The sequence below is a fragment of the Sander lucioperca genome, chromosome 8, assembly GCF_008315115.2.
Source record: "Sander lucioperca isolate FBNREF2018 chromosome 8, SLUC_FBN_1.2, whole genome shotgun sequence".
Taxonomy (NCBI): domain Eukaryota; kingdom Metazoa; phylum Chordata; class Actinopteri; order Perciformes; family Percidae; genus Sander; species Sander lucioperca.
Window position 1 is genome coordinate 15,496,344 of NC_050180.1, and position 12,687 is coordinate 15,509,030.

The window sequence follows — 12,687 nt, forward strand, 5'->3', positions numbered from 1 at the left end:
CTCCCTTTTACATTACATGTAGTCATTTGATTTATTGTTAATATAAATATATTGACTATAGCAGCTTCAACAAAAGAGCACCATAAACCACTGCCTCTGAAAATGACCATAAAGTTAACTCAACCTAAACTAGTTTCAACAAAACTAATCATTGTAACCATCGTGAAGGTAAGATTTATTGCAGGGATGATCGTATTAGACTCCACTCCCTCTTGGTAATACATTACATTATCTGATGATGTCCAACCTGCTCAGAACACTTTGTAATTAAAGTTAAGCAAAACACCTGACCAACTATGTTAATAATTCTTTCCAAAGAAATAGCCTTTTGTTGTAATATGTGAGTCCGCAAAATCTGTGCTCATCTCGGAAAATGTGTGCAAAGTGGAAAGTATCTCATGTGGCAACTTGTCCTTGAGCGTGGACACACTCTCAAGTGTCCTTTCTGAGAACTTATAAAATGTCAGGCAACAAGCTAAGTTCAAAGCTGTGCCTTCTAACAAAAGCTAATGCCTTGGTAACATACTTGAACCAACCAGCTGTCTATTACCCAATAAAAGCCTTTGAAGTGCTGCCAAGGTGAAGCAGGCTCTCAAAGACACAATACTGCACCCATCTGATTTGGCAATAAAGTAAGAATCTCTAAATCTACTCCCAAGTCTGTCAAATACATGTTTCTTTATTTGATATAAAACCAAAGGGATGTTAAAAGCCTTAACAAATCTAATAGGTTTTTGAAACACACCCTTAAGCTCTCTATTCCAGCACCTGAAGGAAACAGACACTATCAGCTGGAGAGTCCATTTGCCAAACTTCTCTGATGTAAGCCCACAGTGGGGAGCTCTGCTGCATCACTTACTGACCCATCAGTAACAACCATGCCCAAGTAGGAAAATATGTGGAGCCATGTGCCTGTACACTACTTCACATGAAACTCGGACAGTCAAACTGTTATCAGACAATATGCCAATGCATATATCATTGTACGCACCATTGCAGGTTTTCCCATTATGTGTAGCACAGACCCAGTCGTGGCACTCGCAGCGTGGACCGTAGAACTTCCCTGGATCTGTGGCCTCGCAGATGCAGATGCCGCAGTCACACTTGCCCCTCCCACTGCAGATCTTGCCATCAGGTGTCCTGCAGCGGCGCAGGGATGACTCTGTGGACAGCTTACACACACCACCCACCTGGCTGGGAAAAAAAAGGTCAGTTGTTATACAGCTTTGGAAACTTCAAGGGTCAGGGTCAAGTGGGCTGCCACCTGTGTCTGTTTTTTTGTTTTATTAAAGATATTTTTTTGGCATTTCTGCTTTATTGGATAGTGATAGTAAAGAGATCGCGAGAGAGAGGGGATGACATCTAACCCTGACCGCTGCGGTGAGGACTCAGACTTGATACATGGTACGTACGCTTTAGCAAGTGAGCTGCCAGGGCCTAGTGTGTCTGTTTTAAATACAGTGTACGACATCTAAGGGAAAATACCATTGCTCAGACGTGGCAGCAATCCTCCCTGCCTCAGGTGTAATGATGACCTCTTGATGGGAACTTCTGACAAATGGTGTTTAGCTGCGAGGTAGTCTATATCCACGACCTTCCACTTCCGGGATTGCTCCCGTGCTGCCGGAAATTTCACCGGTTGTCCATCTTTTCGGCCGGATGTCCATCACCTTCCGCTTTCTTTGTGTTGTAATTTTAAACTCTGGTGGATTTATGAGGACTATGGTTAACTGCTCCTTTGATCTCTGCAGGGTAAATCCAGACAGCTAGCTAGACTATCTGTCCAATCTGAGTTTTCTGTTGCATGACTAAAACAACTTTTGAACGTACACGTGTTCCACCAAAAAAAGTTCCCTCCAAGGCTATTTTGCAGCGGCACTGTAACTCTGTCCGGCACTTAAAATGCCAATAAACCAGAGCACGTTTTTCTCCCATCCCGGAATGCTGTGTGGACTAGCCAGACCTTCCTGCGCAGCGCTGTGGAGGAAGGTCTGGCAAAGCGACACCAGCTGCGAGGTGAAGCTAGTTTCACTGCTTCACTGTTTAATTTCTGTCACCTATCATTCACATACATATCACAAAATTGAACTTCAACGCCCCTTCCATGTGTGGGTATTTCACTTCAACATCATGGAGGAAAAAAAAGTCTAAGATGAAGAATAGTGGGAAGAATGTGGAAAAGGTTAAGCTAACAAATCAAATAGGACAGAAACAGCTACACCTTATATTGAGCACACTCACACAGCTTCATTTTTACTCAATGGGATCTCTGTGTAAGATTTGTTTTATTTGGATGCTGTCTGACATTCTTTTTCTAATCCTGCCCGAGCAGTAGACACATTGTAAACAATCAACAGATCAAATGTTCCTGACACTCCCTTTACAATTAAATAAAGAATGTGTGTGTTCCATGTGTCATGGGGAGGTTATACATCTTCCATTTCACCCACTGATGGCCTTTTTAAGCTTGACCAGGCTTCTCTGACAAGCAGCACACTGAATTTTGAATGTATCTGCCAATCAGATTGATCTCTCGTCTTTTCCCATGACAACATGACATTGAGATGACTTCCAGTGGTCAAGTACGACCCGGACTGTGTCTGAAACTACTCTCTCGTTCACTCACTCACTACTCCCCATATGTTACACCAGATACTTTACTCAATAGTGAGCAGTAAATTGCAGCTTTTTTCTTAGTAAAGCTAAAAATGGGGTAATGCTGACAGTGTCAAACAACAAGTAATGGCTACAACACTACATCATTAACCAGATCAGGGTATGTAAACCTTTTTTATCTGGCACTTACTGTATGTTTCAGCAAGACATTTGTATTTCACCAACTGGTCTCAAAATACTTTCTACATAGGGTGAGGCAAAGATGGCCGACTACACACCTGTCAGTCACCCAGTGAGTCCTTTCTGTAGGGCTCATGGCTTTGTTTAAGCCTATTGGGCAGATTTCCCTCAAACTGTTTCTGCTGCTGTACCTAAGAACAACAGGTGTTCTTTTACATCCAGGACAGTGCAGCAGCTCAATGCATTTCCCCACCTGCCACTTGGGGAAAATGAGAAAAAATGAGTAGTTTGTGTATGTTATTTGGAACTCACAGCCTATGTGAGAATGAACATGGCAGAGGCTCTTTAATGCCACACTGTAGAGTGCTGGAATAGAATTGGGATCCAACAAAAATGTTGAGGGCTGAAAATACTACATGTACTCTAATTCAGGTGGAGACATCATCATCAGTGGATGAGTGTGGAATGAAATCAAATGTGAAAATATGAGTCACATTATTGGACTTATCCATGCACTGTAAATGTGTATATGTTTGAGTAAACCCAATTCCTCCATTACTGTGCAAATGCCTTATTATGAAGGATAGTTCAAGTGGTCGAAGGAGGACACACAGAGGCAGCTGTCTCCAACCAGGTATAACATTATTTTAATGAAATGTGAATACAAACCAATTATTGTAGATAGTTTAAATAGGTTATAGAAGATAATGTAAATCAGCAAAATAAACACGAGAAAGACTTAACATGTTAGCCTAGCTAAATATACAGATATAGCAACAATCCTGTTTTGCCAGCAGGATGGAATAAACTGATATAATTGCAGGTACAATGTGTGTGTATGCACAGTGAGCTACCTACAATTAGCACTGTATGTGTCACATTCAAGCAAGGACCAAAGCAAGTTTAGTAATGCAGCCTCACCACTTCTGTTAAAAACTGCTGATGCTGCCTCCCAGATCCTATTAAAAATATTTGAAAACAACACAAAGCATAAAACTAATGGCCATCTGACTTGCATGCTATGAGACGCTATGAGAGTTGTGTTCCTAATTAAAAAAAACATCATAAGAAGAGATAGCAAACACTTTTCACACCACTGAATCTGACTAAACAGCATGTTACTGTATATGCCCAAAACCACAAGTTTAGAAAATGTCTGCAACTGGTATTGTACTACATAACCATGCTTTGAACTGTGACTATTAAAAAAAACACTTGAAGTATCCTAGAAGCAGGGCAGCAGGGACACAACCCATATTGTTCTTATCTGCTTTTCCCCCTGTCTTATCTATTATTTTTTGTTTAACTTTTAAAGACATTTAATAAGCCTTATTTCCAATTAATGTTCTGTAGATAGTTGAGTAACACATTTTGCTGTTCCTGGGGGGCTGGTTTTGTCCACTAAACTATAGGACCCATAAGGGGACGAAGTGTGAAGATAAATCAATGCTATCTATTGTAACCCTAGTTAAATGAGTACAGGTGGAGCCCCCCAACATTAATCCTGCCTCTCTAAGAAGTTGTTGATATTTTGGATGTTGATTGGATTGACCATTGCACGTACATAGAAAATGTCATAGCGCCTGTGTTGTTAGAATTGAGGTTACAAAACATAACCTTCATTATTGAGTGTTTCACACCTACTGTTTTTGACAGTCAAGTTTGACACTGATGATATACCTGGTAAACAAAAAAGGTAGGAATTGTTTGGATATGCATAATTAAAACATAGGAAGACACTATAATCGCCTAGATTCTCTTATGAGAGAGATGCCTATACTAAATGCTATACACTGTAGGTAATAATAATAATCACTACACAGGCACACTGCACCTGCTTGGAGAAAACACCCCCTCTGCTGCTGTGTTAAATTTGAATCATATGGCAACATTTACAGATCTCCTGACTCAGGCTCTACTGTAAAAGGCCAAGGTAAAATTTTCGTATTTTAGCCAATTCCAGTGATTGATTTTATTTCATGCTTTCCATTTTCACACTTGATTCCAATTAAATGTAATATGTTTAGAACATTAGGGGTTTAAGTGAAACTTTCCTGATTTTATTAAAAAGCACCAAAAAAGTATGATACAGTATAGCATACAATTTTACTAATTGCAGTTAAGTTAGGTTTTTCATGAATGTGTTAACATTACACATGATAATAACACAAATTATTTATTCCTTATTTTAATTTTGTTTGTGACTACAGATTCTTGCTCATACAAACACATAAGCCTCGCTCAAGCCAAAATGTCACTGAAGCTTCTTGCACCAAACACACAACCACAAAAGCTGTCATAACATTGTCATGTCAGCTGAAGTTCCCTTCATGACTTGGCGTGCAGAATGGCAAGTAAAGCAGCATTAAGAAACTGCAAGTGCAAACTGCATGTATAGGCACTCCCAAACTTTCCCACATTGAACTCTCCAAATCTTGTCTTTGTCAGCACAACTCTGCACCCCCCTCTTCCTTCTTGCTCTCTAGACTATCCCAAAATAAACAAGAAAAAACAAAGCTGTGTGGAAACTCACCTCACCGATTGTAACAAAGTGTCCTCCACGGTAGAGAGCAGAATCAGAAACAACGGCACCAACATGGACTGTACCAAAATCTCAGTGTGCATGTTTAAATCCCACAGAAACCTGAAGTAAAGTAGCTTGAAGGAATTTCCCAATCTCTCTCTCCTTAAACAGACAGGACAGGAAGAGAGAGTGAGACGGAAAAGAAAAGGAGAGAAGGAGAGAAAGAGCAGCAGGCTGGCCTGAACTGGCTCAATCCCTTTAGAGGCCAACAGTTTTCTGCATACAAGTGCATTTGATTAGTCTTGACTCTCAGACACAGGCTTGGGCAGGAGCTAGAGTAGGGAAAACTGCCAATGTAAAAAGTTAAATCACCAGTTGGAGATGTAATTACAAGCAGACTGTTTTTTAAATGTTTTGTTTCAATTTTTCCCCTTCTTTTTCCAGATGTATAGTGCTGTAGTTTTGTTTTTCTTTTGATGTAATAGGCCTTTTCTCTGTAGACATTTGACATGTCACAATAGGAAAAGCACAGGTGTGCATGATAACATAATAATGGCTGAATCCAATTTAGCTGCTCCATGTTCAGTATTGTGCATGCTGGCTCACTGTCACACATAGCTTAGTCATGGCTTACTTACTGGGACACTTGAATGGAAAAGAGTCAATGTTAATGTGATTAGTTACACGTGTGTTTTTCAATGACAAGTCAAAATGGAGAATCAAGTTTGCTCAAAACAATACTGAAAAATAATAGCATGCATTTTGACTCTGCTCTGACAGAACTAATGAAATTTCAAGCACAGTTGGATGCAAAAATTCAATTAATTCTGTCATTTTGAAGATGCCATTCAATGGCAGTCAAAGCACTACCATCCAATGTACCATGTGAAGACCACTTCACATGCCATTTTTTGTTTTTATTGAATAAAAGAATCAGCTCTAAGACCACAGTAATTGGTTGAATGTGATTTTTTTTAAGCAACCAATCATGTTAATATAATGCTTCCTCAAGACAACAGTCGACACATTTTGACCTCAGGCAGCATGTAAAACTGCTTTATACAAGCCCAGGCCAAAGGAAGAAAAAACATATAGTTATGTCAGCCACACACAGCAGGCTGAAGTGAAACTTTCAACTTGGACCTTTCATCCCACAGGAGATTTACACTATATGAGTTAACCTGACAGCTAAGTACTCAGCTCAATAATTTATGAGGACTTTAATCAAAGGTATGCATAAAAAGGGCTACGCTTTGTTTACAATCTGTACAGCATATGACACCTGTCCTCTGAACCCCACTTCAGACAAGGAAAAACTCCCCAAAAAACCCTTCAATGGGTAAAGAAATGAAGAAAACTCAGGAAGAGCAACTGAGGAGGGATCAATCTCCCTTGAAGGACAGACAAGCAATAGATGTGTGTATATCAACAGAATAAAAATTACGATAGGCCTATTGACAATCCAAATGACAAAACATAAAGGGTAAACATATCTATATATGTACTGCATGTACATCTGTAAAAGATTGTAGGTGTTTTAAGTGTATCTTGTGATATCTATTTAGTTTTGTTGTGTAAAACGTACTTTTTCAATAATAGTCTATCTAATTTAGCTTTGGCAAAAATGTAACTTGAACATTTACATAAATGTATGTATGTATGTATGTATATATGTATAAAGCGTAAATAAGCTTTATACATACATAAAGCTTATTTAAATTGAGAGAGAGAGAGAGAGAGAGAGAGAGAGAGAGAGAGAGAGAAGAGAAGAGAAATATATAGAAAAACATGTATATAGGCTACTCGTGATTTATGATATCGACCAACAGCAATTCGAAAAACACTGTTACTGTTTTCCGTGATAATGATTGTGTTAGTTGGCCACAATTAATAATTACAGTAGCTAGTAAAACAAGTGAGAACGAGGCATTTGGGTGAAAAGTATTTGGGTGACGGTTGTGATGCAGCAACTTGAGGACCTTCAGCTGTTACCATGGAGACGGTTGCGCGCCTCCGCTGCATGCGCTGGTGCTGTTGATGTGATTGGAACCTGCGCGCGCTCCCGCACTCTCCCACACTATCCCAACATACAGCCGGAAAACAGCTGATGTCATGGACAGGACGACACACGGCACATAAGGGAAATCCTCCTCTCGTAAGTGATTCAGTGTGTTTTCTTTCTCTGCTGCTACACTCGTCGTGTATGTAACTGGACATCCAGCTGTTGTGCTTTAAGGATGCTACTGACGCTTCGTGCTGCTGCGCGCTAGCTTGTTGGGTCTCCAGGAAGTGGAGACATTTTCATCCTCCTGAGTAGGCCTTGACTAAAATATTGTCGTGTATTTGCTACACTTTCACATGGCCATGTTGTCACATATCATATTAGCTTCGTTTAGGACCTACGCTTGCCCACATCTTTGTATAACGTTGGCCTACGCACTGTGTATTGTTTTTGCCCAATTTAGCACCTTAGCTCTCGTCCGTTTCCATAGTAACCTTGGCTCGGTCGGTGTCATCCATTCAGCTCTCAATTTCAGTATGGATATGCATTCTTGATTGACAGCCAGTTGTGTGACAGCCCTTTTCAGGACGTGCGACCCGGCCATATGCCACAGCAGCTTGTCGTGTGTTGATAAGACAGCTGAGCAGTTTCCTAAAAGGGTTTTAGGATTTCACAGTCGCCCATTAAAGCCAAGTGGGTCAGCCAAGATAGGGCCTTGTATCTCAACAGCTCCAGGTGTAGCTAGTTTTTTACCAAGATTACCAAGATTGATTTGAAGTTTTCTTCAAGATTGTGCCCCACAATAACTTGTGAAGTTACACTATTATTTAGAAAATCTTTATGGCGTTTGCTGACAGTATTACTGACAACTTAAAAATGCTGCAAACGGAAACAATGGCATCGCATCTTGTAATGCGAAATGCTGTTAGACAAGATTACAAGATAAGTAATGATAAGGCTAATAAACATTTGTTATACAGTATGCCAGATAAGGTATCATTTGTGGCAAGGGTTTTATTTCTTATTAATAGCCAGGGCTGAGTGACCTAATAGCCTACCTCAATATCAAGGTATAGCCTACCTTTGAAGCTGATCTAGGTAATATGTTGAGATTAAGAATGGGTTAAATGACTAAATGTAATGTAAGGTGTCGCTAATAGTACCAATTTCACAGAGAATTATCACCTGACTTGGCAGTGCCCTTCAGCTCTAAGATATGGAGCATTGTAGCATCTTTCAGCTCATTGTTTTGGTTTTATTTCCCACAACCTTACTGTTTGGCCCACTTTCACTGCTTTCATCAGCGTCATTTTCAGATGCAGCATGCAGGTGCTTTCAGCAGAAAAGCTCTGATAAACTCACTGTATGCTGCCTGCCCATCACCAAATGGCAAACCAAGTTTGCTATAAATTATTATTATTTCCTTTTTACACATTACGCAAGCACGACGGAACTTTAGCATTCATTTGGAGTTGTGTTTCTGGCCACCTGATACATTTATCAGGTGGCCAGAAATATCAGTACATATCACTATCAATAAAGATATCAATAAATAATAGTATCATAGGTTTGTATATATACAAACCTATGATACAAACTCAATATACACTCTCCTTTTAGCTTTGTCTCAGTCTCCGCCAATCCCTGAAGGAAATATCTGTCACTGTGGCTCTTTAATGCTTCATTATGTTCACCAGCTAGTTGCTTACTGTCTGTCTTTTGGTTGGTGCTGCGCAGGTAGCGCACGGTGGGTTTACAGTATCAGAGCATTTTGTCAGAAACTGCTGGAGTTGGGTGATAACTCTATGTGTTCGTCACCATGAGTGGCACATTTCACAGTACGCTTAATAATTGAAACCATTGTTCATGTAAAATATTGAGGAATGTGGCTTTAAATTAAATTCAACATGGAAATAAAGGGGGTGTGAATGTTAATGTGGCCGCTGTATGCCCACCTCCTCAGGAGGTGAGGTGTCAGTCCAGTCAGGAGCTGTATGAGTCCACCATTATCTTGAGAATGTATTGATCCTTTCCATAAATTTGAACTAAGCGCACCTACTTAAGACCAGTTTGTATAAATGCCTAATTGCCACTCGAGGCTATGGTAGAGAAAAAAAGAACTGTACAAATGTGCTGCCAGCATCAACCAAACTTTTTCTTGTCTGCTGTAATTAAGATGATACTGCCAAAGTGCACTCTTCAAGAATAAAACTTCAGCGAAAAAAGTTTGCAGGCTCCAACAAATACTCACAGTTACAATTAATCTGCCCAGTGATCGCATCCTGCCCATGAGGAACATGTCTTCTCTCCAAATGGGAAAGTAATTGCAGTCTTTGTCACCTATACTCCCACATAATAGCACTTAGACCCTGCAATTTAGTTTTCACTCTTCTTCACGTCTCCATCTGCATATGTTAAGTGTAGCAATTACACTGGGAAATTGCTTCTAACTACATGGGGTTTATATGGACAGTTTCTTTTCTTGGTAAGAGCATAAAAGGAAACAAGGGTGACACAGTTACATTGTTCTACAGTATCTGCCCATGTGTTTTTGTTCTCATTTTCTCTTTTTACTTTTTAAAAGGTGTGCAAAGTTTTTGTGTTTTTAACAAAAACTTCTTTGTGGAATTTCGGTCTGTTGAGGACAGGTTCAAATTTTAATTTATTCAAGTCATTTGTTGCACGTTTACATGTTAGAGTTTAATTGAGACAGTAGATCAGGCCATTTGCTCATTTATCAACTATACTATTAAAAAAACTTCACTACCAGACTACCAGGCAATGTATTGTTCAATTCATAGTAACTGTAAATGTAATAATTCAGTTTTTGTTTATTTCACTTTGCGATATTAGCACATTTCATTGATGGGAACACAGAAACACTCACAAACTGCTCATGTGCTCATGATGCAGTGACACATTTCATCTGGGCATTTGGGAATTGATGTCTTTTCCTTTTCAGATTTTTTGTGTTTATGTCAATGACAACTACAAATTGAATTTATTGCTTGATTTGTAATACCTTCACTATCCCACATTATTGAATTGAATTTCAGTGCTGGTTTTTTGAAGGATTGTTTCACCCAAATTACAAATCATGCAATTTCTCACATTCCTATCTAGCCATGCAAATAGGTTTAGATGGATCTTCTGAGGCATCTGTCCCTGAGATTTCAGCCTCTATCCCAGTATAATGAAGGTGAATGGAATTGAGCTTGTGTCTCTGTTATTTTGGGTGAGAAACTACAGTTTTCATTGAAACTACTGCCAGAGAAATGGTTCCTCTAAAAACATTTTGGCAGTGTGCTCTGTGGATTCTCCAGTGTCAAAGGGGTATTGTTTCTAGAAAGAGATGTTTTCAAATGTGCTGAGAGCCCCACAGACATTGTATTGGGGCGGTGCCAGAGATATCAGATACATATATCTCAAAATATGGACAAATATAACCAAAAACTAGCATCATGGCTACGTACCACTGGAGGTTAGCGAGAAAGTATGTTTTTATGTAAGTTGGGTGGAGCGAATTGATTGCATAGATATGTGCTAACGCTGCACCTTGCAGCACTTGTGAATGTTCTCTCACCCCTCTTTACTGCTCTTATGACTGCTACCATTCACTGACTGCTGCCACAGGACCCCCAGGCCTTTAGGACATTCTCCTTTTTGCATCTCTAGTCTCTCTCTCTCTGGTTGGTCTCTCCACCCCTCTGCGACCTGGGGATGAATGCACCAATGAGGAGCCTCACAGTGAGTCCCCTGGTCCTCCTCCACCTCCACCCCATCTTCTTCTTCCACAACACCTCAGTCACTCACTCACTCAGTCACTGAGTGTCGCATATATGCCTTGATGTCAGACGTGGTGGGCATTCCTGTCTCTATGAACGTACTGTAGATGTGGGTAGTGTACTGTACACCATAAGGGCCATGGTGTTAACTAACTGTTGTGTGTCATTTACAGGGTATGCCTGATCGCATGTTATGTGCAGTGCTGGAGCAATTTCAGCTTTACTTTTCCCTTTGGTATGTGCGCTTTGTCTCCATTCAGAGTGTCATTTCTTCTTGTGTTCTTATGTTGAAACGGCCTGAATATTTTTTTATTTTTCTGCATACACATATACACAAGCATATTGAACCATGGACTTGCACAGGTAACACTAACTCACACCTCACACTGTACAGTAGGTTGTACAGCTTAATACGCCTTGGTGTTCAATACAAAGAAGATCATGTAGGATCTTTTCGAATGGTAAGTTACTGTAGCTGTTCCAATGTGAATACACTCGTCCTGTGTTCCATGTGTGCTACGTTGTGTATCACGGTGGCCATTCAACAATGCAACAAATTTAATTTTAAAGTCCACACCTCTGTTCTGGCAATTCAAGTCAGGGTAGTTTATTTTACTGAATATACATCACAGTATACTAATGCTTAACACTACATGTAATAACATTCAGAAGACAGTATTGATATAGAGCTTATTTAATACATTCATACTATATTTAAATTAGGGCTGTCAAAATAACGCGTTCATTTCGATTAATTAATCTGAGAAAAAATAACGCGTTAAAAAAAATAACACAGATTAATCCATTCCACATTGACGTTTGACCCGGAGCCGTTCTAGCCACCATTCGACTGTAAAATGAAGGAGGGAGACGAGAATGTGCTGCCTGGATCATTAACTGGAACATTTACTTGTAAAAATCTTCTTCCTGCCAACCCTGGCTACCGAAATCTGGTGCCACTGATATGTCTGCACTTCTCTCTGGTGCTCTGAAGACGATACAGGCAACACAAATACCGCTGCATGTGACGCTAGTTAACACTATACTCGACAGCAGCTAACGTTAGCCTACCACTAGCTAGTTAACACTATACTTGACAGCAGCTAACGTTAGCCTACCGCTAGCTAGTAGCTGGATTAAACACGGTTACAATGCTGACAGCTAACGCTGAACGGTGTAAAGTTTGACTGTTTTACTGTAGAGGACTGTGACTCAACAGCGGGATGTAATAATCTGCAGCTGCCGTCGGAAAAACAACACAGACGGTGCGTTCATGAAACTGGTAAACTACAGCTTCGTGGTGCATTTGAAGTTATTGTAAATGTCCTTGGTGTTTGTTTTTGTCGTTCAACAGCAATTTACTAGTGAAATAAGTTATTGTTATACATTATTATTAAATCATTTAATTTTGACCATATGGCCTTAGCAATAAACAAGCCGTTCTTTAATGTCACCAACTGTTGTTTAGTACCCTTTGTTTTCTTTTCTTTTTTTACTTTCTTAAAAAGTATCGGTTCAGGCTCCGTTAATTATGTATGCGATTCATTTCGATTAATTAATCACAGAGTATGTAATTAATT

The 12,687-nt window shown here is 39.8% G+C and overlaps 2 protein-coding genes across 10 annotated transcripts in view; one reads left to right on the forward strand and one right to left on the reverse strand.

The window, feature by feature from the left end:
• The window catches only part of itgbl1 (integrin, beta-like 1), a 33,204-nt gene extending 27,582 nt beyond the window's left edge, over positions 1 to 5,622 (reverse strand). The window contains exons 1-2 of the mRNA XM_031285129.2: positions 5,330 to 5,622; positions 992 to 1,194 (exon numbers count right to left, since the gene is read on the reverse strand). Of these exons, the coding sequence (XP_031140989.2) occupies positions 992 to 1,194; positions 5,330 to 5,421 (295 nt within the window). The 5' untranslated portion in view covers positions 5,422 to 5,622. The remainder of the gene's footprint in view (positions 1 to 991; positions 1,195 to 5,329) is intronic.
• A 1,679-nt stretch (positions 5,623 to 7,301) lies between these two features.
• The window catches only part of nalcn (sodium leak channel, non-selective), an 87,607-nt gene continuing 82,221 nt past the window's right edge, over positions 7,302 to 12,687 (forward strand). For 2 of the 9 annotated variants that reach the window (XM_036004271.1, XM_036004272.1), the window contains exons 1-2: positions 7,357 to 7,475; positions 10,998 to 11,069. In XM_036004271.1, coding sequence (XP_035860164.1) covers positions 7,428 to 7,475; positions 10,998 to 11,069 — 120 coding nt within the window. In that variant the 5' untranslated portion in view covers positions 7,357 to 7,427. Of the gene's footprint in view, positions 7,476 to 10,955; positions 11,182 to 11,280; positions 11,343 to 12,687 lie in introns of all 9 variants that reach the window. The other 7 variants (XM_036004275.1, XM_036004274.1, XM_036004277.1 and 4 more) reach the window with 7 other exon arrangements.